The sequence below is a fragment of the Oryza sativa genome, chromosome 2 (genome assembly GCF_034140825.1).
Source record: "Oryza sativa Japonica Group chromosome 2, ASM3414082v1".
In the NCBI taxonomy this organism is placed as follows: domain Eukaryota; kingdom Viridiplantae; phylum Streptophyta; class Magnoliopsida; order Poales; family Poaceae; genus Oryza; species Oryza sativa.
The window spans coordinates 31,239,461-31,263,759 of record NC_089036.1 but is presented as its reverse complement, the minus strand read 5'-3'; the positions used below and the strand labels follow the sequence as shown (position 1 = coordinate 31,263,759).

Genomic DNA, 24,299 nt, shown 5'->3' with positions numbered 1-24,299 from the left:
AGGGAAAAAGAAAAGAAAAGGAAAGAAAGGATTTTCCAGGGATTAAATAATGCTTGTGCTCATTTTTAAATGGTTAAAATTATTTCTAGAGCTCTGAAAATTCCACTAAAAATCTTGTTAGCATATTTCGACATGTAGAACTCACGAAAATCCTACATGCCAATTCCGATTATTATTTGCATTAATTTATTAGGGTTTCACTCCTGCTCTTACACCGGTATTTTTTTGAGACCATTTATAAATTCAATTTAGACTTGGGAGAAGAACTTCAGGGTGTGACACCATGTAGGGGAGAGAGAGGGGCATAGAGAGAAGAGGGAGCCTGACATGTGAGACCACATGGGTCCCACCCTTTTTATATTTTTTTAGCTGACATGTGGGTCCCACTGTTTTTTATTATTTTCCCGGGATCCAAATGCCAAGTAAGCGCTACGTAAATGCCACGTGGGTCGACGACCTAGTTAAAGGGAGCCACGTAGGCGCTACGTCATCTAAAACCAGGCACAATACTGCCGAGAGATCTCTTTTACACGGTTTTGTAAGTTGGGGGACCCGTTGTATCCGGTTTTGTGATCAAGGGACGAAAATCGGACTGGGCGACAAATAGAGAGACCCAGAGTGAACTTATTCCCCATTTTGCGCATACTCAATTATGGGCCCTAAATGCGTAGGCCCATTCAGCACGTAGGCGGCAATCCTGTTCTGGGCCCACGACATCACGGCCTGTCTAGTTACGCTGGTTTCTAACGTGGGCTCGGAACGGGATTGGCCCAAAATGGTCTACGCTGAATTCGGATTAGTCCATCCGCAGCAAGAATGCCACGCTTGGTATTTTTCAGATGGAATAAGTGTATTTACATCCCTAAACTCATCCTTGATTGAATAGCATCCCTCAACCATAAAAACGGGTATAATACCTCTTCAATTTTTGAAAACTGGTTCAAATCGATCAACTCCATAGGTGGTTTGGGAAGCGGTTTACCGTAGGATCCACATGTAAGCGCCTACTCTAGTTAACACTTTTTTTTCAAATGAACGACATATGTACATCGTCGTTCAATCTGGTGCACTCTCGCCGCTCGACCGACTGGTGACCACGACGGTGGCAAAGATGGCTTCGTCGACCTAGGAGGCCGAGTACAAGGCTTCCTCGGCCACAACTGGTATTTATGCTCATTCATTATCATTACTTTCGCTATTGCATATTTATCTACATCAATCGACTCTCTCTCCATCAAAACAAATTGGATACATGTTAATTGACGTACGGTAGACATGGGAGCTTCTCTGACAGCGCGATGCTCAACAACATCATTGGGCTCCTCCTGCATAGCACGAAGCCACTGGCACGCCTATCCGTCCACGCGACATCCTATGCCTCGCAATGCGCATTGACGGCTCGTGCTTACCATCGTCGTGCCTTGCTACCTCAGTGGGAACCTCCGCATGTCCTGCATCCTCCCGGCGCTCTTCCCCTCTCTCGCCGCACATGGCCGCCACGCCTGTTCGCCTCCACACCCGCGAGGCCGTGCTAGACGTGAGTTCGCCGAGTAGTGAGTACTAGTCCACCTATGCGATGAAGTTGCCCCGGGTTAGGCCAGGCATCCACCGCTACCGTCGTGATTTGCTCGCCTCTGCAATTTCGCCCACCGACCGGGAGCCCGGGATGAGACAAAGAGCAAGAGGGAGGTAGGAGAGGAAGGAGTGGGCCCTACTATGTTCTTTTTATTTTTTTTACTATAATGCCACACATGCAACACGTCAGTACCAAAGTAAGTCAGCCTACTAAGTAGGCACCACATAGAATGAAACCATTATCTAAACCGTTGAAGGATGCGATTCAATCAGGTGTAAGGTAAGAGGGAGATTCACAAATAGGCTTAAATAAATGTGTTCTCCTTATTTTGGCTTTTCCTATTTAAATGTTTGATGTGTTCTATTTTATTTGAACTACACTCTTATCTCGAGTGTTACTTTGTAATAATTGGTTGTAGCTTTTCTTGAGCAAAGGTTGAGATATTATATTCCATTATTAAAAAAGAGAGAGAGAGAAAAATAGACTTATTCCTTTTTATTCCTTTTTAGATTCTTAAGCCGAACTATCATCCGTTGATGTTTGCATTGGACTTTTCTCTATATAAGCCGCGTAACATGAGGCCCAGTAACCGAAAGTTGGCTGATGTTGTTTCGTTGAACAGCTCAGCCCACTCCAACCTAAACGGCCGCTCCCTCCACTGCTGTTGAAAGCGCCACGACGCGCCGCGCCGCGCCCCGCCCCGCTGGCGACTGCTTCTGTCGCGCTCGCGCGCAGAGTCGCCTCCCCGGAGCAAGCGTTGATCGGCTCAAACCTCCGCCGAGGCGAGAGGGCAGCAAAGCGAAACCCCGAACATTTTCAAACGCGGCGCCAAAGCGAGGACCGTTTCGGATCCCGACCCGATGCGGTGCACGCGCCGTGGTCACCGGTACAATCGTACTGTAGTACAGCCGGTCCACCGATCCCGATGCTCTCAGCCTCACCAGTCACCACCACCAACCCTTCCACGGCTAGAAATTTTGCAGTCTACTACTGCCACCACCAGCTGTCCAGTTCACCACCACGACCCGGTCGCCTCCTCCCGCCCGTTTAAATACGCAGCAGCTCAAGCTGCCTCCCCCGCACGCTTCATCCACAGATCCCTCTCTGTCTCTCAACTCCCAAGCAGCAGAGAGAGCAGCAGCTAAAGCTAAGCCGAGTTCTGTCGCCGACGCCGTCCCGATCAAGAGGAGGATACACTCGTACAAGGAGCGGAGGAGGCATCACCAGCTTACAATGCGGAGCTCGTTCGGCGGCAAAGCTCGCGGCGCTGCAGCACCGGCACCGGCGACGCACCCGCGCTACGTGCCGCAGAGAGGAGTCGTGCTGAAGAGCGTGCTGGGCTGGTTCTTCGGCTGCTTCCGCCCCGCCAAGACCCGGCCTCTTCCGGCCGGCCGGTGAAAGCCCGTGCGTGGCTGAGGCCCGGTGTACCGACCGAACTGCCAATGTCGGTTAGCGCCTCGCTTTCCCGTCCCTTAGGTTCTTGCTGGGCGAGCTTCTTCACACGAGACACGGCAACCGATCACGATGGACCGCGCGTGTGTTTCATTAGGATTGTTTGTACTTAGCTTTGTGAATTGTATGTTGCCTTCTTGGCAACCCGTGATTTCATTTGTGTTCCTCAGGGCCTTATCGCATTCTGAAATCTGGATTCAGCTTCAGCCTTTTCAGGTGTTCTTTTTCTTAACGAGACGGTGCGAAGTTCTATTGATAGAGCAGGACTTTTCAGGTGTTCTGTTTCAGATGTTTAGTTATCATTTGATGCTGCGTCTCTGAATAATCGTAGACTAAACAGCAGAAAGCGCAGAACCAGTCAGGTGCAAAGAATTGTTTGCGAGTTGTGATTTCTTTATAACAGAAAAAGACTACGTAGGACAAAAATAAATAATGGGGAAAAGTCAGAAGTCCAAGTCAGCTTTTAGACTTTGACTTTTTCTTGCTTTGTTTAGTTCTTGCTCTGTTGCAATGGTTGGTTGGTGGCCGGATCTGCAGCCATGTTGGGCTCTTGGCTGCATCCAGTGGCTTCAACCAGATTGATTACCTTTTTGTTTCTGGAAAGGAATCATTAGTATTTGGTAATAATTCCATTAGCCCAATTGTACAGCGTTGCATCAGCTGCATCATCAATAAACTTGATTACTTCTGCTCAACGCATCTCAACATTGACCAGAGTCCACATTTCCTACACTTGTCCTACTATACATCAACATCATCTTACTTACTGTAAACAGAAGGAAAGGATTTGTTCCGAAGCAGAATGGTGACATCGTATTCCATTTCCTTTATTCAGAAGTGATTTTGATGGATATGTATGAACTATGAACTAGGGGACCTGTATTACATTTTTTTGAAGGGAAAATAGCGCATAATTGTGACTTTTCATTGAATATAGCGTGAGAGAACACTGCATCACATTAACTTATTCTGTACTTCGAGCTATTACCCATTTACTCATATGAAAGTTCATCCAAACTAGTACTAAGACTTAAGCACGTACTCCATCCGTTCCAAAATAAAGAAATTTAATATGGGATGTGATATATAATATTACTACGATAAATCTGAATAAGTCTATTTTGGAATGGAGTACTAGCTTGTGGCTAAACACATTTCTGAAATTCAAATATCCGTTCAGTACTTCAGTAGTATAGTACATTCTCCAACAATTTGGTACGATCCATGCCTTTTATAGTCAGTACATTCAGAACGAAGAAAACCTGCCACTGGGATGAACATGGGCAAGAACTAATGTTGCCTGCACAAGACAGAATTCGCCAGCTCAAATTTTGTGAGAGAAGTCAGAAGTCAAGGTCAGGTTTTCAGACTGACCTTTTACAGTTCCTCTTCTCTCATTAGTTGGCTCGATCAGAGTCATTCATTAAATCCGATCACTGGACGCGACCAGTTTCTCTCCGGGACACTGACCCTGACCCGAAGTCAATCTTTCAATGTTTCTTCACTTGGTCACTGCCCTCATCTTCAGTGTACCTACTGGACATAGAATCACCGCTAAATTTTGCACACCGAAAAAAAATGCTTTGGTAACTAAATTTCCAAAGAACATAGAGTAAGGATAATCTTTTTTTTTCCTCTCTCCTTCTTTTTCCAGGATTCCAGTGCTGTTCTTGCCCAGTTGCCCTCCCTTTCTCATAGTTCCAGTGTTATTTTTATTCTCTCCATCCTGCCGTCTGCACTATCGTTTCCATGTAAAATCTGCCCCCCAGTTCGCCACTTGCGGTTTGCCGATGTGAAACGAACAGAAAGCCATCACCTGGTAGAACAAAGTGACCAGCGTCCTTTCATGCCAGCTACAAACAAGCTCGCCAATAAACTGTAGCACTCTTGAGTCTTGCCTGACCGTGTTTGCGGCGAGAGTTGAGTTGAGGCATCATTGTATTCGGTTTTCACCGACCTCCACACACGGCCACACACACTGCTCCTGCAGATGCTTCCTTCGTCCCACAGTGCACGAAGAGGAAGAAAAGATGATGAATTTGATGGCGAGTGCAGCAGAAAGGCGACGTCTTGAACGGTTTAGCCGCAAATCGGAGGGGCCCGTTGAGCTTTTCCCACGGCCATGGGCGACGGCCATGGCGCCACATGGCCGATGGCTACTCGCTAACTTCCACCTGCGGAAACCGCCCCCAAAAAAGTTCAGACGTAGTCGTGCGCTCATCATCTCGCTTACGCTCTCACGCTGTCGCCATCTCGCGCCACTTCCGCTCCAGTTCCCGCCATCTTCCCCAGCCTTTCCTTCGCTGCTCCTCTGTGGAGTGCCACCATGAGTTCATAAATACGAGGTTGGTATGGTATGGCCGTTTGCTCACTATCACCACGAATCCGGTGTAAAGCTCACCTCACCTCACCTCTCGTTATGCTCGGCGGCGGCGGAGTAGGAGGGGGGAAGAAGCCGCCTCCGCCGGGAGTCCACCCTCGCTACGTCCCGAAGAGGGGCTCGGTGCTGAAGGGGATCGTGCGCCGCATGCTCGGCCTCTTCGTCTTCCTCCTCCCGCAGCAGGGCGGGGGCGGAGCGGCGAATGGCAGCGGCGGCGGCGGCCGCGTGCGCCCGGCGGCGCCTCCGGTGGATGATGGCGGCGAGCAGGGGAAGTAGGTCACCCACGGTATATATCGATCGTTAGACCGGGTTATCATGTCCCATCCTTTTATCTGGGCCGTTCGTTAATGGTTTGAATAGTAGCTGTTATGTTTTTCCTCCTATTATTGCAGGGATTCATGTCACAGATTAATACGGTCTTACATATTCGTACTACTACTATGCTTTCCCTCGTATTATTGCAGGGATTATGTAACACGTGCTTGATATTTCTACAGTTTGGAAAAGTTCAGTTTTTCTTTTTCATTCTGTTGTGTTTGTTTCTGCAGAAGTGCAGAGGATTTTTACAGGAATACTCAATTCTTCATCTTCAGGTGCTGTGAACAAACAAACAATCGCACCCTTTGCCTCAACAAGGGAAAATGGGGCAACTTCTGCCACCATAATTACCATTGATATTCTTGCAGTTGCTTACAAAAATTACTGTGCCATAATTATCATTAATATTCTAGCAGTTGCTTACAAAAATTACTGTAGAACAATCATGCTGTGGTAACTGGTTACTGCCATCTGTATCTGCAACTGCTAGAGAGAAAACTGCACATGGTCAAAGAGACTCGTTCATATGGTGAGGTAAAATGAATCATTACCCATCCGACGAATGTCTACAATATCCTTCCACGGCACTATCTATCAAAGATTACATGCTATCCCTGTTTCTTTGTTTCTGCTACTGAAATATTAGTGGTCAATCCCATGATTGCATATTTGCAGTCAATGCCAATATGTCATGGCTGCACTGATACCAGTTGGCGAACTTGGCGAAGCCATCATCTATTTCTCAGGTTTCCAGGATTTGGGCACAGAGGTTCTCAGCTTAAGTGGATGCTGCAGTGGAGAAGGCAAGATCAGAAACAACTTTCCACACAGGCTGCATTATATTGGCAGTGACCAAGAATACTACAGCGATGATGAAACGAATGAAATTCCAGTTTACATCAACATCTACACGAGCCAGAGCTTCTTGATATCACTATATTACTACCCAATTGTACTCATCACTATGAGCTATTTTAACCTTACTGAATTGATATATACATCTACTTCAATATAGAGGTTCCACAATGTCAGATGAGTCATTTGCAAAGGTTACCTGTCAAAGATGTCTCCACCTAGTAAGAAGCTTCTGTCAAGCAATTGCACTGTAATCTTCTAGAATTGATTACCTTTAACTTTCTTGTACCTCTTTGGGAAAAGTTCATCGCCCTCAAGAACTACTTCTTTATGCATTTGTTCCCATATTGCTCCAAAATGGCTATGAAATTTATCTTGAATCCATGCTTTTATCTCAGGATAAAGAAAATCTGGATTAAAATTCCACACATCTCTTAATGCTGCCCGGCTATCTATTAACTTTGAACCAATCTTCATCCTGTCAAGAAGATCACCAACTCTTCTTTGGCTAACAGGCCCTAGGAGAACAGATGGTGACAGTGCCAGGAACTTCTGAATAACCTTAAGACATGGCAAGACATCTCCTTTAAGCAAAGCACATGCAAATACCTGCAACCGATTGGTGCCATCCTGTATAGGTAAACTATGCAATGGAAGCTGCCAATTATGCCGAGAAAAGATGGGGCTAACATAACAGTAGACTTGGTCCTTTTGAGGTTCGTAATAAGGTTTTGGATCTTCCAATGGTGCAGAGAATGTACAAAGAGAACTAGCATATTTCAAAATCCATCCTGGCTTTACACTGGTTACACCATGCATATATGATCTCTTTGTATGAAGTAGTTCCGAGTAAACTACAAATTCTGGTGCAATTCGTGCAACAGAAGATGATCGGTGTAGATATATTGTATCATTGAAAGCACAAGATTGATAATGAACAGCCCGAACCTTTTTATCATCTTTTGATGGTCCAGGAAAGGCACGAATCCTCTTTGCAACCCTATCAGCCCACCCAGCACATATTCCTTGTCCTAGAAGCTCCTCTTCATTTAATTGCATTGGTTTTTTATCAGACTCATGCCTCCAGGCCTCTTCTACATCTTCAGAAACCCCAAATTTCCAAGAAAATTCTTCACAAAATTTGCTATGGTGAAATATTAATCGAAGAAGTTGCTTCCTCAATTTTGACATCTCTTCCATTGTTTTGAGATGAAGTGAGTTGACTCTGCAAAATTCCACTGGGTTTTCTGACAACTCAAACAACTGCAAGGCACGAGAGATGGATAAAGCATCACTGCTAGGATTGGAAAATTTTGTGTGGGCCTCTCTAACCATCGCCTTGAGCTTCTTCTGTCTCTTCCTTTCCTGCCTATCCTTATCTTCTGAATCAGGGTTATCTTGTTTTGATTCACCACTAAATTCATTCTGCGTGAGAAAAGGATTCGTAAAGCTCAATGCTGATGCAGCAGCTGCTGCATATCCCAATATGAAGTTAGGTCTGGAAAAGCACCGCTGACTGTTCAAAATTTTAACTATTGTCAGAAGAAGTCGAGAATGTCGGGGGCTCATGGGGTATTGTGCCATAGCCTTCCCCATCAATGTAGGTTCACCCTTGCTATCAAGCGCTTCCAATACTTTTAAGCAACGCTCAGCTTCAACCAAACTTTCCTTGTCAGGAGGTGTAGGGAAAGGAAAGTTTTCAACCTGTAATTATCATGAATTGCATGAAACAACAGAGAAAAGAAAGATAATAAGTCAAAAGAACCTATAATCTCATAAGGATGAGTAACTTGCAAGCACATTACCTTATTAATATTCATAAACTTGAGCATAAGCACAACACCATCGACTGGAATATTCTTGATCTCAGGCTCAGAGAACTCAGGGAATAATTCATCTTTACCATATGCTGCAGCCGAGTAGAGATGGTAACAGTGCCCAGGCCCCGTTCTTCCAGCTCTCCCAGAACGCTGGGATGCAGATGCCTTGCTTATCCACTGGATTTCATAACTTGCCATCCCAGTAGCATGGTTGTAGTTCTTAACTTTTTGTTTCCCAGTATCAACTACATACTTTATGCCAGGAATTGTTAAAGAGGTTTCTGCAACATTTGTTGCAACAACAACTAATCTTTCACCGTCAGGAATATCCTGAAACACTCGAAGCTGCTGTGAAGCTGGTAACATAGCATAAAGTGGTAACACACGAAGTTTACCATGCGAAACAGACCTAGGTTCTGTGCATTTACTGGTACAAGGAACATGACTTGACTCTTCTAAAATTGTAGCATTGCTTGGTACATCAGTGCTTTCCGGTTCTCCTGACACTCTTGATATAGCCTTAAATGATGCCTTCAATCCAGATGAACCCTCAGCACCTTTCAAAAATGCTAATACTGGTCCATCCTCTTCTGTGGTTTCATAAACAGAATCATCATCCTCACTGTCGGTATCCATCTCAGGTTCCATTTCAATGTCTGAAGAATCTACACCTGGGCCAGCATTACTCTCATCCTCATCATATTGGGAAAACATGTCATCTTGGTGCTCAGACTCATCTCTATCAATATCATATGCTTCACTGATTTCCCTCTCGACCACTTCTTGGCTCGAGCCATTCTCATCACCCTCAACTTTTTCAGTCTTCTTGTCAGTTTGCTGCTTTGATGCTCTTTGCAGTTTCTTACATAAGTAATCGACTTCTCGTTGTCCAGTAACAAAGACAAGGATTCCACCTTGTGGAAGTTTCTTGTGGATGGACATAACCTTTTTATAAGCTTGCCCCAAATAATCGTCATGTGTACTCTTTGAGAAGTGAACTGTTACTGGGAATTGTCGTACAGGTACCTTTATAGCTGGTGGGATCACATCAAACAATCTTCTGTTTGAAATGAAGTCCTTCAATTGCAAGGTAGCACTCATTAGCACCACTTTCAACTGACTAATCTTATCTTCTGGATTAATGCTCAGACCACAACGTATTTTTTCCTGTTGCTCTATGTACAATGACTGTCATGTGCATAAATGTTAACAATGGTTATATATATATATTTTCTTTCATTCTAATGAAAACGATGAAAAGTATTTAGTTTCAACCTTGCGAATCTTTATAATTCTAGATAGCATCCCGATAAGTATATCTGTGTTCAAGCTCCTTTCGTGCGCCTCATCCAAGATGATTACAGAATAGCGTTTCAGCAGAAAGTCACTCTGCGGATGATTAGTAAACCATGTGATTAGCAGGATTCTGATATACGTCTAAAAATAACTTCAAACTAAAAGGAAAATAAATACATAGACATTTCAGGATGATCAATCACATGCTGTACCATTTTATAAAGCAATTATGGAAGCCATGATTGAGTGGTTATAGAAAAATATGGATGGCGATTAATCAAGTGTCAAACAGAATAGCTGGTAGGAAAACTAAACCTTATTAGGGCAGTTATGCTGTCCAGGGAACAAGGGAGACTTGCAGTATCGACAGTTATGACCTTGAATGTTTTCCCTTAGGTGCATTTTCTAATCATGCTTAACTGTTAACCTTTTTCTTTCACAAGTTAATCATGGTAACTAATAAGTAGAGTGAAGAAAACATGTCTCTTCAATAAATAGACAATATAGGAGTAGCCAAGACAAGTAATCAGATTGTTACCTGGACCTCTCGAAGCAAAATGCCGTCTGTCATAAACTTTATTGAGCATTTACTTCCTACCATTTTATCATGCCTAACTTGAAAACCGACCTCCTTTCCTAGCTTAAGACCTAGCTCATAGGACACCCTCCTAGCTGTGGCAAGTACGGCAACACGTCGTGGTTGAGTGATACCAATTATTCCTTTTCTGTCAGACCGGTTACTTGTGCCAAAGCCAGCTTCATACAAGAACTGCAGACAACAAGAAGCATATAATGAGCAATGAATACAAGCAGATGGTATCTGAAGGTGCACACACTTACCTGTGGAACTTGAGTAGTTTTACCACAGCCTGTTTCTCCACATAGAATTACCACAGAATTTTCATAAATAGCTTCCATTATTTCCTGCTCCATCATTATTATTGGAAGATCCCTCCTTGTTTTCTCAACCTCATGTGGCCTTGACACAGGTACAACAATTGGAGGATTGAAACACTCTTGTACAGTACGTTCTTCTTGTCCTGGCTCTTTATCCTAACAAAAACAGGATTACAATAACTCTGAAATGAACCAAACAGCTTCTGACTGCAATACCACTAAAGCAACAGGTGAATCCAACATTTTTTACAAAAAAAAACATGTAGAAATTGATGAACAGGTGAAAAAAAACACAGTACAGCTGTAGACTGATCACCTGTAATATCTCTTCACCAGAACAACTAGGAACACATGATTGAATTGCCTGATTTGCTGAAATATTCGGAACACCATCACTACCTTCAGTTTTTGGTTCTTGATCGCTCAGTCCAACATCTATAACCAGTTTGCATTCCACAGGTTTCATTGCAACATTATCTATGTGATTGTTACATTTTCTTTGAGGATCCTCGTTTTTTGCTGAATCGACAATCTTGTCCAGGTAATCTTCCTCTGCAGCCTCGCTGTTTTCAGAAGCTTTCTGATCGCCGTCTTTCTTTAATAGTGAGAGTTCTTCAGGGACGTTCAAACCAGCCTTGGAGAAGTGCACAGCACGCCTACGTTTTTCTTTCAAGGTCTCAGCCTGCAGTAGAATAAATGTCTATTGAAGCTTTGTTTTGTACATTGAGAAAACAGCGAATCCAAGAATTATGGCTATATCTACTATACTTGACCGATAGTCCCAGAAGCATGGAGCAGAGAATACGCATCATCTGAAATCTTGTGCTTCCTGTCATGCAGGACAACCATCAGAATACACTATACTATCAGTCCAGACAGAGTAAGTAAAGACTAACATACCGCAAAATCTCAATACTTTGAGCTTGCAGTAACTTCTTTTGCTTTTCCTCCTGGAGATAAGAAAAAAATGATTGGCATTAACATAAACACTATGACCAATGATCAACAAAAGGAATGTCAAGAAGGGAGGCGCACCTCCAAATTCTGCAGCTTTTTCAGCTTACTCTTGCTCATCTTCGGGTCTTCCTTGATTTTCTTACCATCCTGGCAATTCAGGTAGCATAAGTCACACATCACACCCCCAAACAGTAGGTGGAAATAAAAATGGCAGCACCTTGTCTTTCCCTTGTCCTTTGTTCTTCCTCTTGCACGGCAGAATCAGCGTGTTGCTGTCCTCCATGCTCGAACTACAAGCAGAGCAAAGCAGAAAAATCTCACAACCGATGCAGACGAGGGACATCCGAGCCAGTGAGCCCGGGAAGGAACTCACCCTGTAAGCTGGTGCTCACCGACGTCGGCAGCGTCCGCGAGGGGGCAAGCCGGCGGTGCTGGCCCGCGTGGTGAAATTGGACACCTCCCTCCCTCAAGGGACAACTCGCTGGAGCGAGCTGATGCTCCGGCAGAGAGAAGCCGGTGCGCCGCCGACGCCGCCGCCGCCGCCGAGCCTGCAGCCCTCGGAGGTGGAAGCGATGGGAGAGGCGGCGGCGGCGGCGATGGACCTAATCGAAGAGTAGAGGGGATCCAGTTTGGGCCGGGCTTGTTTGTGACGCCTAATGGGCCGAAGGAGAAAGGCCCATAAAAGCCCAACGACATTTCGTCATTTCCCCTGCTTGTTCATCCGGCTACCGGGTCGCGGCCGTCGACGAGACACGAGAAAGGCGACGACCACTGCCTCCTCCACTCCTCCAGATCGCCGCCGCCGCCGCCATGGGGGGCGGCTCCACGGCGCCCCTCCTCGCGGCCTTCGCCTGCGTCTTCCTCGCCGTCTTCCCTCCCGTCGCCTCCGGTGAGTTGGTCCTCTACTGACCATCGCCGAGTCTATATCGCTTTGTTTGCTCTGGACTCTGGGGTGTAACAAATTCTACCGAATCGAGATGGTCTCATGCTTCGTTGGGTATCTTCTGTTATGTGATGCGTTTCTAGGGTGAAATTGTGTAGGGGGTAGGTCTCAGCGTAGCCTTGAGGTGAATTAGGTAGTGGACTGCTAAACCTAGTTAGTTCTGAAGCTTGGGCGAACACCTCCGTTGTTGTGCTGATAGGCCTCTAGTTGTGCTCATGGAGCTTTGACATGCGACTATAATTTTTTTTCTAGTATCTCATTCTAGGAAGTTTTGTGATTGCTAAAGTATTGTGATGTCTTAGGTGTAGGTTTGTTTAGGTTCATTTGAATTATAAAATCGTGATACTGCTTACTGTCTTAATATATTTATATATGGGACACAGGTTTGCAAAGCAACGTAAGATATCCCAACTTATGACTGCTGTAACATTGATGTACCATAACTTAAGGATCCTCTTACCTTTCTTTTTAGGAGATGCTGCAACGTTGGAGTCAGTTCCGGATCTTGTGAAGGCAATGTACATAAACGTTGAAAGCTTCCCTTGTGTGAGGCTGTTGAATCACTCTGGTCAAGTCGGTTGTTCTAGTGAGTATTCGGTTTACTCTTATTCTGTATGCTTAAATTAAGATGGCTGTCATTTTCTATCATCATTGTCAAAGGCTAGCCAACTCTGCCTTGTTAAGAGTACATGGTTATTGGGGTCTCCATTATGTAATCAGATCCTGGGCATGACAAGGTTATTGCACCGATTGTAAGATTTGGAAACAGAAATGATCAGTTGGTTCAGCCGTCGGCGGTTCTTCTTCCCTTAAATCAGATGACAGATTTCTTTCTGAGGTATAATTGCTTAGATAGTCTAAATCTCACAAATGATGTTACATATGATCGTCTTTCAAAGTTATGTTTCCTTGAGGTGCTAAGAGATGAGAATATTTGCTACATTGTTTGCTCTTGTGCAGGGTATCCAATGATCCAGAACTTTATCGTAAGATAGCTGGCGTACTAGTTGAGGCAAATGGCGTTGATAACATGCTAGGTTTGTGGATTTGTTTTTTTTATGTATTTTATTGCCTTTTAATTCCAAAAATAATGTACTGTTCTGACTTTGTAGAGTTTTCACCGGATAGAAAATTTCCACAACAGGCTTTTGCACCATACTCAAATCTCAGCCATCATTGGAATCCCACGGTAAGTTATGCGGTTGATTAAAATGGTACCACCCTGTTGAGAGACAAACGTGATCAGCTGATCACATGCATTGAATATCACTCTGTTACCCTGACATTTACTTTTGTAGGGATCAGGTATTATGTGGAACAAATATGACTTTCCTGTGTTTCTTCTCTCAGAGGAGAGCACACAGACTCTGCAAAACGTATTCTGCCTGCTCTTATATATTTATTATAGTTCTCATTTCTTCTTTACAAACTCCAGCTACACAATGCAATGACTCTAAAAAGAGATTATCAATAACAGCTTGCGGACAAGAATGAGAAGAGTGCCAATGGATATCTAGCAAATGTTGCAGAATTTGACCTCGTTATGCAGGTTTTGATTTTTCACATGAAATGTTCTCCCTATGTTTCTTGCACATCTTTATCTGTATGTTTTGATCGCATGGATAATGGATTATGTTTCTCCTAATTGACATGAACTTTTAGACAACAAAAGCTGGGACGCATGATTCAGAGTCCTGCCTCAGAGAGCAGTCATGCTTGCCTTTAGGAGGACAGAGGTGACCACTTTTTTTTTCTTGCATAGGCATTTGCACCTCTGTTTTGGAAAGTTATGGATATATTTAAGTTCCACAATGTGTTGTGGTAGTTGCTACCTTGCCAACTGAGTATTATCGTCTTCTGTTAGCTAGTTTTTGTTTCAACTTTTGGTTCTCATGTTTGAAGGGCAGTGTATGGACTTCGTTACCACCAATCAGCAATTCATCTACAAAGCATCAGAAACCAATAATAATGGTCACTGCATCCCAAGACTCTGCATCATTCTTTCGGGACCGTAGTCTTGGTGCTGATTCTCCCATCTCTGTAAGTTCCTACTAATTTGTGGGTATGATAACTGCATCTTACATTATAGTTCTATGAAATAACTATGGAGTTATGCACAGGGATTGATTGCCTTGCTCACTGCTGTTGATGCTCTCTCTCACCTTCATGATATAAGTAATCTTAAGAAACAGGTAAGATTATTACTACTAGAAATTATTCTGTAAGTTGTGTGCATGTTATTGCATTGGGTTCTTTTGCATCTGTCATCTGCTAGAGCAGTGTTGCAGGTCTACTCTAGCTACTTTGTGTTTCTTTTGTGAATTATGATACTCATTTTGAACTTGCAGCCCTTGACATCTCAATCATTGTCCTTTATCTAAGCATGGCGTGGTAGATTTAATATGGCTATTCATATCTGGTTTAGTATGGATTTGTGGTGATTGATTCCTAAATTGTTGTGTTCTTATTCTCACATCATACCACATGATATGCAGCTTGTTTTTGCTGTTTTCAATGGTGAAGCCTGGGGTTATCTTGGTAGCCGGAAATTCTTACAGGAATTAGATCAAGGGGCTGACTCTGTTAATGGCATTAGCAGCTTATTGATTGACCAGGTGAGTGCTTGATAGGATAACGCTTGCAATTGCAGCACTAAATCATTTGCAAATGCTTTCAAACATATAGTTTTCCTTGGATGTCCCTTGCTTCAGGGTATTGTCCTTCTGCAGTTTTTTAGGTTGTGGACTTAATGAATTTAAACCTGTGAAATTTACCATATAGTCCTGAGTCTTCAGGCGATACATATATCTGTCTCTACACAGTTCCATAACCTAATTATATGATTATTTAGGCAAGTATCTGTCTACATTGTTCCATAACTTAATTATATGATTATTTAAGCAAGTGCTTTGGACACGATTCAGGTCTTGGAGATTGGTTCCGTTGGCAAGGCCATAAGTCAGGGATATCCACTATTTTATGCGCATGCTGCAGGGGTAAGCCTTTTTTGTGGTTATTTCCCCTGCCTGTTCTTGGTGAATGTAATTGCTTATTCAAAATGTTTTTTTTTTCAGTTCCTGTTAGTGTCATAGTGGTTGATACCCCACTCTGTACAGGCTATTTTAGTTATTGGAGATGGATAAACAGAAAGAATTTAGGCACAGTAGATGGGGGCCTGTGGACATCCATATGTATAGTTTAGGTTTCAGTGTTGCATCAGAATATTCCTTTTTGTCGAATATCTCAGTGAACTATTTTTTATCATGACTTTATATGAAGATATTTTATTCTGGAGAGATTTATCAAAATATTTGTTCTCAAATTCTTGAGTAAAGCACACTGGGTGTCCAAAAAATAGCTGTACATTGGAATTTAAAACACCATAGGCATTGTTCCATATTGTTCATATTTATCTTCTGCTTTGACAGAATTCGTCAATTTCGATGAAAATGGTAGATGCACTCCAAAGTGCCAGTGAATCACTTGGTTCTGATAATGTTAAAGTAAAACCAGCAGCTTCATCAAATCCTGGTGTTCCACCATCTTCATTAATGTCGTTCCTAGGAAAGGTAAAACCTCAAATATCCATAAACATAACCATTTGCTTGATAGTATTGCACTCAATATGCAACACATTAATTTAGTGATGTTCCATCTTTTTTTTTCTTTTTTCATTAGAAACATTGATTTTTCCAAACAAATATTTCTCTTTGAAATCTGAGTGCCATGACCTGTTCACTGTTAACCCATCAATAATGCAGAATTCATCAACTCCTGGACTTGTCTTGGAGGATTTTGATTCCCAATTTTCTAATAGATTTTACCACAGCACTTTGGATGGCCCTGGTAAGTTCACCATGCAGAGATCTGATGATTTCTTTTGTAGAAACCCAGGATTAAACCTGTAATGTCTTTTTTTTACAGCAAACGTCAATTCTTCGTCAATAGCAGCTGCTGCTGCTTTGATTGCCAGATCATTATACATTCTTGCTAGCGCAGACTTGCCCATTGATCTCATCACACTGAACACTATTAAAGTGAATGTTTCACTGGTAGAAGAATTGATTGGATGTCTACTGAAATGTGATCCTGGTCTTTCTTGCGGAATTGTGAAGAGCTTCATTTCTCCAAGCAACTCATGTCCAAGTCACTATGTTGGTGTTTTTCAGGATTTGCCTGCTGGCACACAGTTTCCTTCATATGCAGATGATATCTCTCGGTTTATATGGAACTTTTTGGCAGACAGAACTTCTAGTTTGGCAGGTAACAGTAGCTCTTGTACTGGACAGTGCCATGATGAAGGCGAAATATGTGTAGGGGCAGAAGTGGAAGGTGGAGGCAGATGTGTTGTATCTACAACTAGGTATCTTCTTTTCTTGAGACGCATACTCCCTTCTAGAACTAGGTAACATTTTTCTATGGGCCCTTTTAGAACGTTGAAATCAAATCCCTACTGTGCGTTACTTATTTGGGTGACAGGCATTAGCGGTTTAATTATGAACTAGGCAATTATAAGTGTATGCTTAGGGATGCAAGTGGGCAATCCCTCTACTCATATAAAAACCCGCTTAATAGTTCATTTTCTTGCTTCTAGTACAAAATTTGGAAGAAAAAATTAACTAGAATTGTGATAAGGGCACACTTGCATCCCTATGTATGCTGGAGCATCCATAATCCAGTTAGTTTTTGTATATAGAAAGAAATAAAATTTGCTGACACTAAAGTAATTTTGACTCGCACTCTTTTTTGTGTTGATTAACTAACATGTACTGGTGTTGATTAACTAACATGTACTGAATTTTGTTATCATGCTTGTATTTTTGTGGTGATTGGTTGCTGTTGTACTCTCTATTTCTACTTGGAGATTTACTGATTGCTTTATTAACTTTCTTGACAACTTAGATATGTCCCTGCCTATTCAACGCGGCTGAAGTTTGAGGACAATGTATGGCATGTTCTTCCAGTAAACTCTTCAGACCCTTTTAGTGCTGCAGATCCTGTGTGGACCGAAAGCTTCTGGAATACAATTGGCCTCAGGGTGTATGCAGTGCAAGCTACATCTTATGATTGGCTTGTTCTTCTGATCGGGATCATTATTACGGTGGCATCATACTTTGCAGTGATCGTTGGCAGATCATACATTTCAAAGATCATAAAGCGGGACTAAAACATCATCCATTCCCTCCATTATTTCTGAGACCTTGGTCCATCAGATCCTACCACCAAAGCCATCTCTGTAAGGTGCTCTGGGAATTTTGAGAGTTGGAACAGAACTAATAGTCTAACACATGAATTAAGTCGGCAAATCTTAGATGCAATGTGGCACATGGCGATAGGGAGAGGATTTGTAAAACTACAAAAGCCATGTGGAGCCTTCCAGCTAGAAGGAGATGTGATCCTACTACATGATACATGACACCGACCTACAGGCTGTTGTGATTTGTACTGATGTTTCTGGATCTGCTTGGCTGATTGGCTCTGCATTGGTAGGTATAGGTAGATGGATGATGCCCCTCTGGGAGGATGTATGCTGTGGATTAGTGCTGGTTATGCACGTATCATCTTTGAGTTTTGGCTGTGTACGTCTCTCCAGTCCTATTTTCCTACTGTGTTGGGACCAGTTGAGTATTGTGCTGGTTTACGGAACCTTATCGATATCATGTCAAGAACTGTCCCTATACAATTTTAAATAACTGAAAAGCTCAGATTCGCCATGTGCAACATGCTGTTTGTACACTCTATCCAACTCGATCCTCTATCCATTTGGTCCGTCACCTAGAGTTTTTTTTCCCCAGTTTTCGACGATTAGTTTTTCATCAAATACGACAGAATTCCAGTGTATAGGTATTACTGTATTAGTGGCTGAAAGGTTAAAATTCTCCAGTTAATAAGGCTGTGTTTAGTTCACACTTCCATGGATGAACCAACGTCAACTGACGAACAAAAAGAAGGGACGGATGGGGGATTCCGCCATGTGCGCCAGGTCGGGACAACGGAACCACCAGTGACCGGGCGTGACGTGTTCGCAGCTAAAACTAATTCTAAAATCATGATGCTGATCTCGGCGTGACGTGTTGGCAGCTAAAACTATTCCAAAATCAAGGATTAGGACTACCGAATGGCACTAGCTGCCGTGGAGAATCTCTATGCATTGTTTCTCCAGTGTTAACATCGTTTCTCCTTGGCACGCTAAGCTTTCCAATTCCTGCTAAAATTTTATTACCTTTTTGGACGAAAGGTGGTGATTACCCCAAGTACAAGGAACTAAAAACAAATTGTCATACTCCAATATAGCAATAATAGTCTGAAACAACTTGTAGTGTCTGTTTCCATGTTGCTTCTTGTTAATGTAGGGTGACAGCTAGGATAATTGAGAGTTGACACGTAAGGCAGCTTCGTTACGATGCTTGCTTTTAGATGCCTTATAAAACAATTTACGATTTGCTAAAAATCCGATCTAATTATGATAACATTTGCCATTTTTTCCTTAAATCAAGCGATGTTTATCTTCCCATAAATGGTTGAATGAGCAAGGTGTGGGAAAAAAAAAGGAAGCTTTGATCAGTTTTTTTTTATCGAGCTATCTTTAAAATTATTTTTCATAATTTATTATATTTTCTCCATCATTTGAGACTATTTCCCTTAACGAGCTGGGAAGCCGAACCGAGGCAGGATGAAAACAACTTCCATTCAAAATTAAATAGTAAATTTTATTTTGAAAGAAAAAATAGATTAATGAGAGCAAGTTTGTACCAAGCTAACTAAACGAGCTTTTATTTTTTTTTCTCCAAATCCAGAATGCTGCAATCCAATTGATAATCACATTTACCACCGGATAACCTCATGTTTTAGATAACTCAAATGGCGAAGCATGCGTGCGATTAAAAAAGTTCGTTAAAAACGCTATAAAAGGCGGCGGTGCCTTTCTCCTTCATCCGTGATACTCCCAAAGATTCTTATCGATTGAAGAAAAAAAAAAGCCGGAGAAAAGGATAGAGAGGGAAAGCAACCAGCCATGGAGTCGCTGACTCTCCGGGCATCGCCGTCGACGGCCGCGCCGTTGCGCCGCGTCCCCGGGCGGCGGCACGCGGCGGTGTCCGTCCGCGCCTCCGCCGGCGCCGGCGAGCCGGACCTCTCCGTGCGCGTGAACGGGCTGAAGATGCCCAACCCGTTCGTGATCGGGTCGGGGCCCCCGGGCACCAACTACACCGTCATGAAGCGCGCGTTCGACGAGGGGTGGGGCGGCGTCATCGCCAAAACCGTAATCCTCTCAACCCTCGCAACCGCAATTCTCCTGGATGGATGACTTTTCCTGCTCTAATTTTCCGTTGAAACAGCGCACAAGGATAGGATCTATGTGATGTAGTTAGCATTTCAGTGTTTGAGATAAGTTCGCGTATTAACGAGAGTGCCTTTTGGCTGTATGATTTGATTCCGATCTGGGTTGGGTTTGGAGTGGGAGTGGGAGTGGGAGTGGAGGTGGGGGCCAATTCAAGCTCACTTGAAAACAGGTAGCTGCTAACATGATGTCAGGAAAGGTGGCGGTGTGAGTTTGCTATTTTGGTTGCGGCAAAATCGAATCATGGAGTCGTGGCTACGTTAGATTTGGTGGTGGATCTTATGATAGGTTTTGATGGGTGGCCATACGAGAATTGATAGATTGATGGGTGCCGGATGAGAATTCAGTTAGTTATATATATGGCTGGTTAGAGTTAGGATCTTTGCATATTCTAGGAGAATTTGGTCTGTATGTACTACTTGTGTTCACTATGACTGACTACTGACAAACGTCTTGCTTGAAGATGAGATGGCCTAATTTTTGTGAGATGAGCATTGCATCCTCAGTATTAAACATGAGAAATTAGTTTCAATTTCTTTTGTTCTGCATTAACCCTTTGCAATCATCATTTCCACCTTTTTCACATACACATTGTTGTTTCCATTGTGCATAGTGCCTTTGCAGTCATCACTTTCACCTATCACTTCCAACGGTTGAATCATCAACTTTGTGGCTAATTGTTGGTATGATTATGAATGGTAGGTATCCTTGGATGCTGAGAAAGTTATCAACGTAACCCCTCGCTATGCCCGGCTCAGGGCGGACCCCAATGGATCTACTAAGAGTCCTATCATCGGATGGCAGAACATTGAACTTATCAGTGATCGGCCTCTAGAAACTATGCTGAATGAATTCAAGCAACTGAAGAAAGAGTATCCTGACAGGATACTCATTGGCTCAATAATGGAGGAGTACAACAAAGCTGCATGGCATGAGCTTATTGAACGCGTTGAAGAGAGCGGAGTGGTAACCTTCCCTTATGTGCATTTTGGTGCATTCTTGGTCGAACTTATCATGTTGGAATGTTAATGATCTGTTTCTATCAGGATGCTCTTGAGATTAATTTCTCATGCCCACATGGCATGCCAGAGCGAAAAATGGGTGCTGCCGTGGGACAAGACTGTGACTTGTTAGAGGAGGTCTGCGGTTGGATAAATGAGAAGGCTACAGTGCCTGTTTGGGCAAAGATGACTCCTAACATTACAGATATTACAAAGGTTAGTCAAACATATACATCTTCGCAGCACTTAAATGAGATCCTAAATTAGTTTTTATCCCACCCGGTTTTCACATTGTTTTGGACATCGTGTTCGCGAATTATTATTTAGCGTTCGTGTAACATGTTTTGGACATCTCTTGAAGCCCTAGCATCACCATCTATGGAATTACCACTACATTAGAATACCAAGATTTAGGTGCTTTTTAAGATCTACCAAGAATTAGTTTTTTTTATGGGTCAATGTTTTCATTCCTTACTTGCATTGTGCAGCCTGCAAGAATTTCTCTTAAGTCAGGATGTGAAGGAGTTTCTGCTATTAACACAATCATGAGTGTGATGGGAATTAACCTCAAAACTTTGCGACCAGAACCTTGTGTGGAGGGGTTAGATTCAATTCCCTGAGTTCTTTTTTTCCCTATGGAACATATTCCTTTACTGTTACCATTTTTTTTCTTATAAAAACCACTTGATTCCACAGTTATTCCACGCCTGGAGGCTATTCTGCGAGAGCCGTGCACCCTATAGCACTTGCGAAAGTCATGCAGATAGCAAGGATGATGAAAGAAGAATTTGCTGATGGACAGTCACTCTCTGCTATTGGAGGCGTGGAGACTGGCAATGATGCTGCTGAGTTTATTCTACTTGGCGCAGATACAGTACAGGTAAGCTCTAACATGGTACTAATGTTAGTATTATGCATGTTTATATTCTACTTGATGCTGCTGTTATTACACATGTTTCCAATCTGGCAACCTATGTGGCTCCCTTTACTATGGATTTTGAAGATCATAATGTGTGCTGCTCGTGTACAGTTGATGTTGAATTATATTCTAGATTTTTTCAGGCATCATTTTTGCAATTAATTGATTAGCTCCATGCTTATCTTGAACAGCATAATAATAAGACTTGACTAATGGCCATTCATTGTAGGTATGTACGGGCGTAATGATGCATGGTTATGGCCTTGTAAAGAAGCTTTGTGCAGAGCTGCAGGATTTTATGAGACAACACAACTTTTCCTCAATAGAAGATTTCCGGGGGTATGTTATCACCACTTCCCTTCTTCTGACTCTTGTTGATTTGTTGTTGGAAATCATCTGGAGAAATCACCTTAGTTTAGAGTACTGTACTATGATATGTTGCCTACGAATGAACTTAGGAAGAAATGGAAAATCACCAACATGAGTGTTCATGAAACTTTTCTTGTAAAAGAACATGCTCAGGGGGGTTACACATCTTTTCTTGCAGTTTTATTTTCCACATTTCTAAGTAGAAGCAAGGACGGGACACTCTATTGTTAAAAACAGACTTGAGGTAATGATTGAAGGCAGACTTATAGGTTGTTAGCGGTAGTCATTATGGGCTTGAACCTTCATTATGACATGTTTAGGCAAGCCTTCCAATGGCTCTGCCTTGCACGCCTGACCCTACTATGTGTGAATGGTGTAGATTAAAGTCTTGTGTACCTTATGATTAATTCTGTGTCACTTTGGCCTTGTTTTACTCATTCTCAAGGAAGCCTTTCAGAGCTATTGTTTAGTTCGGTACTTTTTCCACTCGCAGAGGACACTAGGACCATCTCTTTTCAAATTGTCGAAAAGCATAATGTTGTTTTATTGAACTAAAATATGGTTTATTTTTTTCCTTTGTTAACAAATTATCACTAATCCAAGCTCTTCACATCATCTCAGGGCCTCTCTCCCGTATTTCACCACACACACCGATTTGGTACATCGGCAAAGGGAGGCGATCAACCAGAGGAAGGCTATTAGGAAGGGCCTGGAATCAGACAAGGACTGGACCGGTGATGGATTCGTCAAGGAGACAGAAAGCATGGTGTCCAACTGATTCGACTCTGAACTCACACCCCCTTCCACCATACTTCCAACTTGTGATTAAACAGGGACCATGTTCAGCCCAAAACAGCAGAAACTTTTGCATCATCTCGTTCAAATAAAAAGCATACCAAATTACTTCCATCATGTTGTCCTGTGCTTGTCCATTGCAATCCTAATCTGTGCATTTTTGAGTCATAAACTTCGGGTCCTGAATCTGGACCAGGTCAGTAGTTCAGAAGTCGTTTTCTACACTTGATGATTTGTAGCAAACATGCCGTGCTCATAAACTGTTCCATGTGAACATAAAGTCAGGGTCACTGAGCTTTGGGATATCTGGACTTGACCTTGTAAAGCCTCAAGACTTCAAGTCTCTGCTGGACCGTGTGCCTGAGTAAAGTGTGAGCAAACGATGGCATCAGCATCTGGTCAGATTGAGCCGTACATGTCTCTAATCCTTCACACCTGCCGTTTTGTACCTGAGATTCATGCTACAATTATCTGTGGCGCACACTGTCAGAAATTTCAGCATCGATCAATCAGAAATCCGCTGATGAAGAAGGACTTTTTCTTATTACTTCTTCTATCCTAAAATAGAAATTTCAGCATCGATCAATCAGAAATCCGCTGATGGAGGACTTTTTCTTATTACTTCTTCTGTCCTAAAATATAAAGTTTCTAAATAAATATATCAAAATATAAGCATTTTTAACTACTACTATGAATCTAAACATAAACATGTTTATATAAGTATGTCTAGGTAAATAAACCAGAAGTTATATTTTAAAACAAAGTGAGTATTACAAGAAAAACATTTTAGTATGTCTGACGGGGGAAGTTGGAAGTTTAGACCATGGTATTCATGGGAGAACATGAACTCAATTTTTCTCCGTTTACATAAAACTGCATTGAAGTGGTAAGTAGTAGCATAATTCGGATACGTTAAATTGTAATCGCATGGTTTCAATTTCACAAATTTTAATGGTATTTTTCAAAACGGACAAATTTATAGTGACATGGATCCAATTAATATATATATATATATATATATATATATATATATATATATATATATATATATATATATATATATATATATATATATATATATATATATATATATATATATATATATATATATATATATATATATATATATATATATATATATATATATATATATATATATATATATATATATATATATATATATAGGACACTCATATGGGGCACCATGGTGCCCGGGCAACATGGTATCTAATGCACAAAATTACTCAAATTTTTCAAAATTTTCAAATTGTGAGTATATACCTAGTTATAATAATTTGATTCATACCTATACTTATCAACAAAACAACTCAAATTTAACTTTATTTCACAATCCATGATTACATACCTAACTAATTATATGT

At 42.2% G+C, this 24,299-nt stretch overlaps 3 protein-coding genes and 2 long non-coding RNA genes across 6 annotated transcripts; 3 read left to right on the top strand and 2 right to left on the bottom strand.

The window, feature by feature from the left end:
• Positions 1-4,182: 4,182 nt before the first annotated feature.
• Positions 4,183-5,582, bottom strand: LOC4330661 (uncharacterized). The gene is made up of 3 exons (XR_010739223.1): positions 5,440-5,582; positions 4,403-5,339; positions 4,183-4,328 (listed from the first exon to the last, which is right to left on the bottom strand). It is a non-coding gene; the product is annotated as an uncharacterized lncRNA (long non-coding RNA).
• On the top strand, positions 5,553-6,752 carry LOC136355125 (uncharacterized). The gene is made up of 2 exons (XR_010739224.1): positions 5,553-5,694; positions 5,957-6,752. It is a non-coding gene; the product is annotated as an uncharacterized lncRNA (long non-coding RNA).
• Positions 6,031-12,247, bottom strand: LOC4330659 (ATP-dependent RNA helicase DEAH13). 2 transcript variants are annotated; one of them, XM_026022891.2, is made up of 12 exons: positions 11,925-12,247; positions 11,769-11,841; positions 11,630-11,698; positions 11,495-11,544; positions 11,363-11,423; positions 10,911-11,276; positions 10,538-10,750; positions 10,236-10,466; positions 9,677-9,790; positions 8,387-9,589; positions 6,781-8,285; positions 6,031-6,515 (listed from the first exon to the last, which is right to left on the bottom strand). In XM_026022891.2, exons 1-11 carry the CDS (start codon positions 12,245-12,247, stop codon positions 6,840-6,842), a joined length of 4,149 nt encoding a protein of 1,382 aa, XP_025878676.1. In that variant the 3' UTR covers positions 6,031-6,515; positions 6,781-6,839. The 2 variants fall into 2 exon arrangements, with proteins under 2 accessions (XP_025878676.1, XP_025878677.1); XM_026022892.2 differs by having other exon boundaries at positions 11,944-12,125.
• A 15-nt stretch (positions 12,248-12,262) lies between these two features.
• LOC4330658 (nicastrin) lies at positions 12,263-18,215 on the top strand. The gene is made up of 16 exons (XM_015769914.3): positions 12,263-12,440; positions 12,967-13,080; positions 13,215-13,332; positions 13,455-13,531; positions 13,607-13,683; positions 13,793-13,870; positions 13,972-14,043; positions 14,157-14,230; positions 14,402-14,534; positions 14,615-14,686; positions 14,990-15,109; positions 15,419-15,490; positions 15,923-16,063; positions 16,256-16,340; positions 16,419-16,857; positions 17,397-18,215. The coding sequence occupies exons 1-16, from the start codon at positions 12,362-12,364 to the stop codon at positions 17,659-17,661; spliced, it is 2,016 nt and encodes a 671-aa protein (XP_015625400.1). The 5' UTR covers positions 12,263-12,361; the 3' UTR covers positions 17,662-18,215.
• A 1,216-nt stretch (positions 18,216-19,431) lies between these two features.
• On the top strand, positions 19,432-23,031 carry LOC4330657 (dihydropyrimidine dehydrogenase (NADP(+)), chloroplastic). Its single transcript, XM_015771588.3, has 7 exons — positions 19,432-19,755; positions 20,536-20,799; positions 20,880-21,050; positions 21,323-21,435; positions 21,531-21,714; positions 21,983-22,092; positions 22,744-23,031. The coding sequence occupies exons 1-7, from the start codon at positions 19,510-19,512 to the stop codon at positions 22,898-22,900; spliced, it is 1,245 nt and encodes a 414-aa protein (XP_015627074.1). The 5' UTR covers positions 19,432-19,509; the 3' UTR covers positions 22,901-23,031.
• The last annotated feature ends 1,268 nt before the right edge of the window (positions 23,032-24,299 follow it).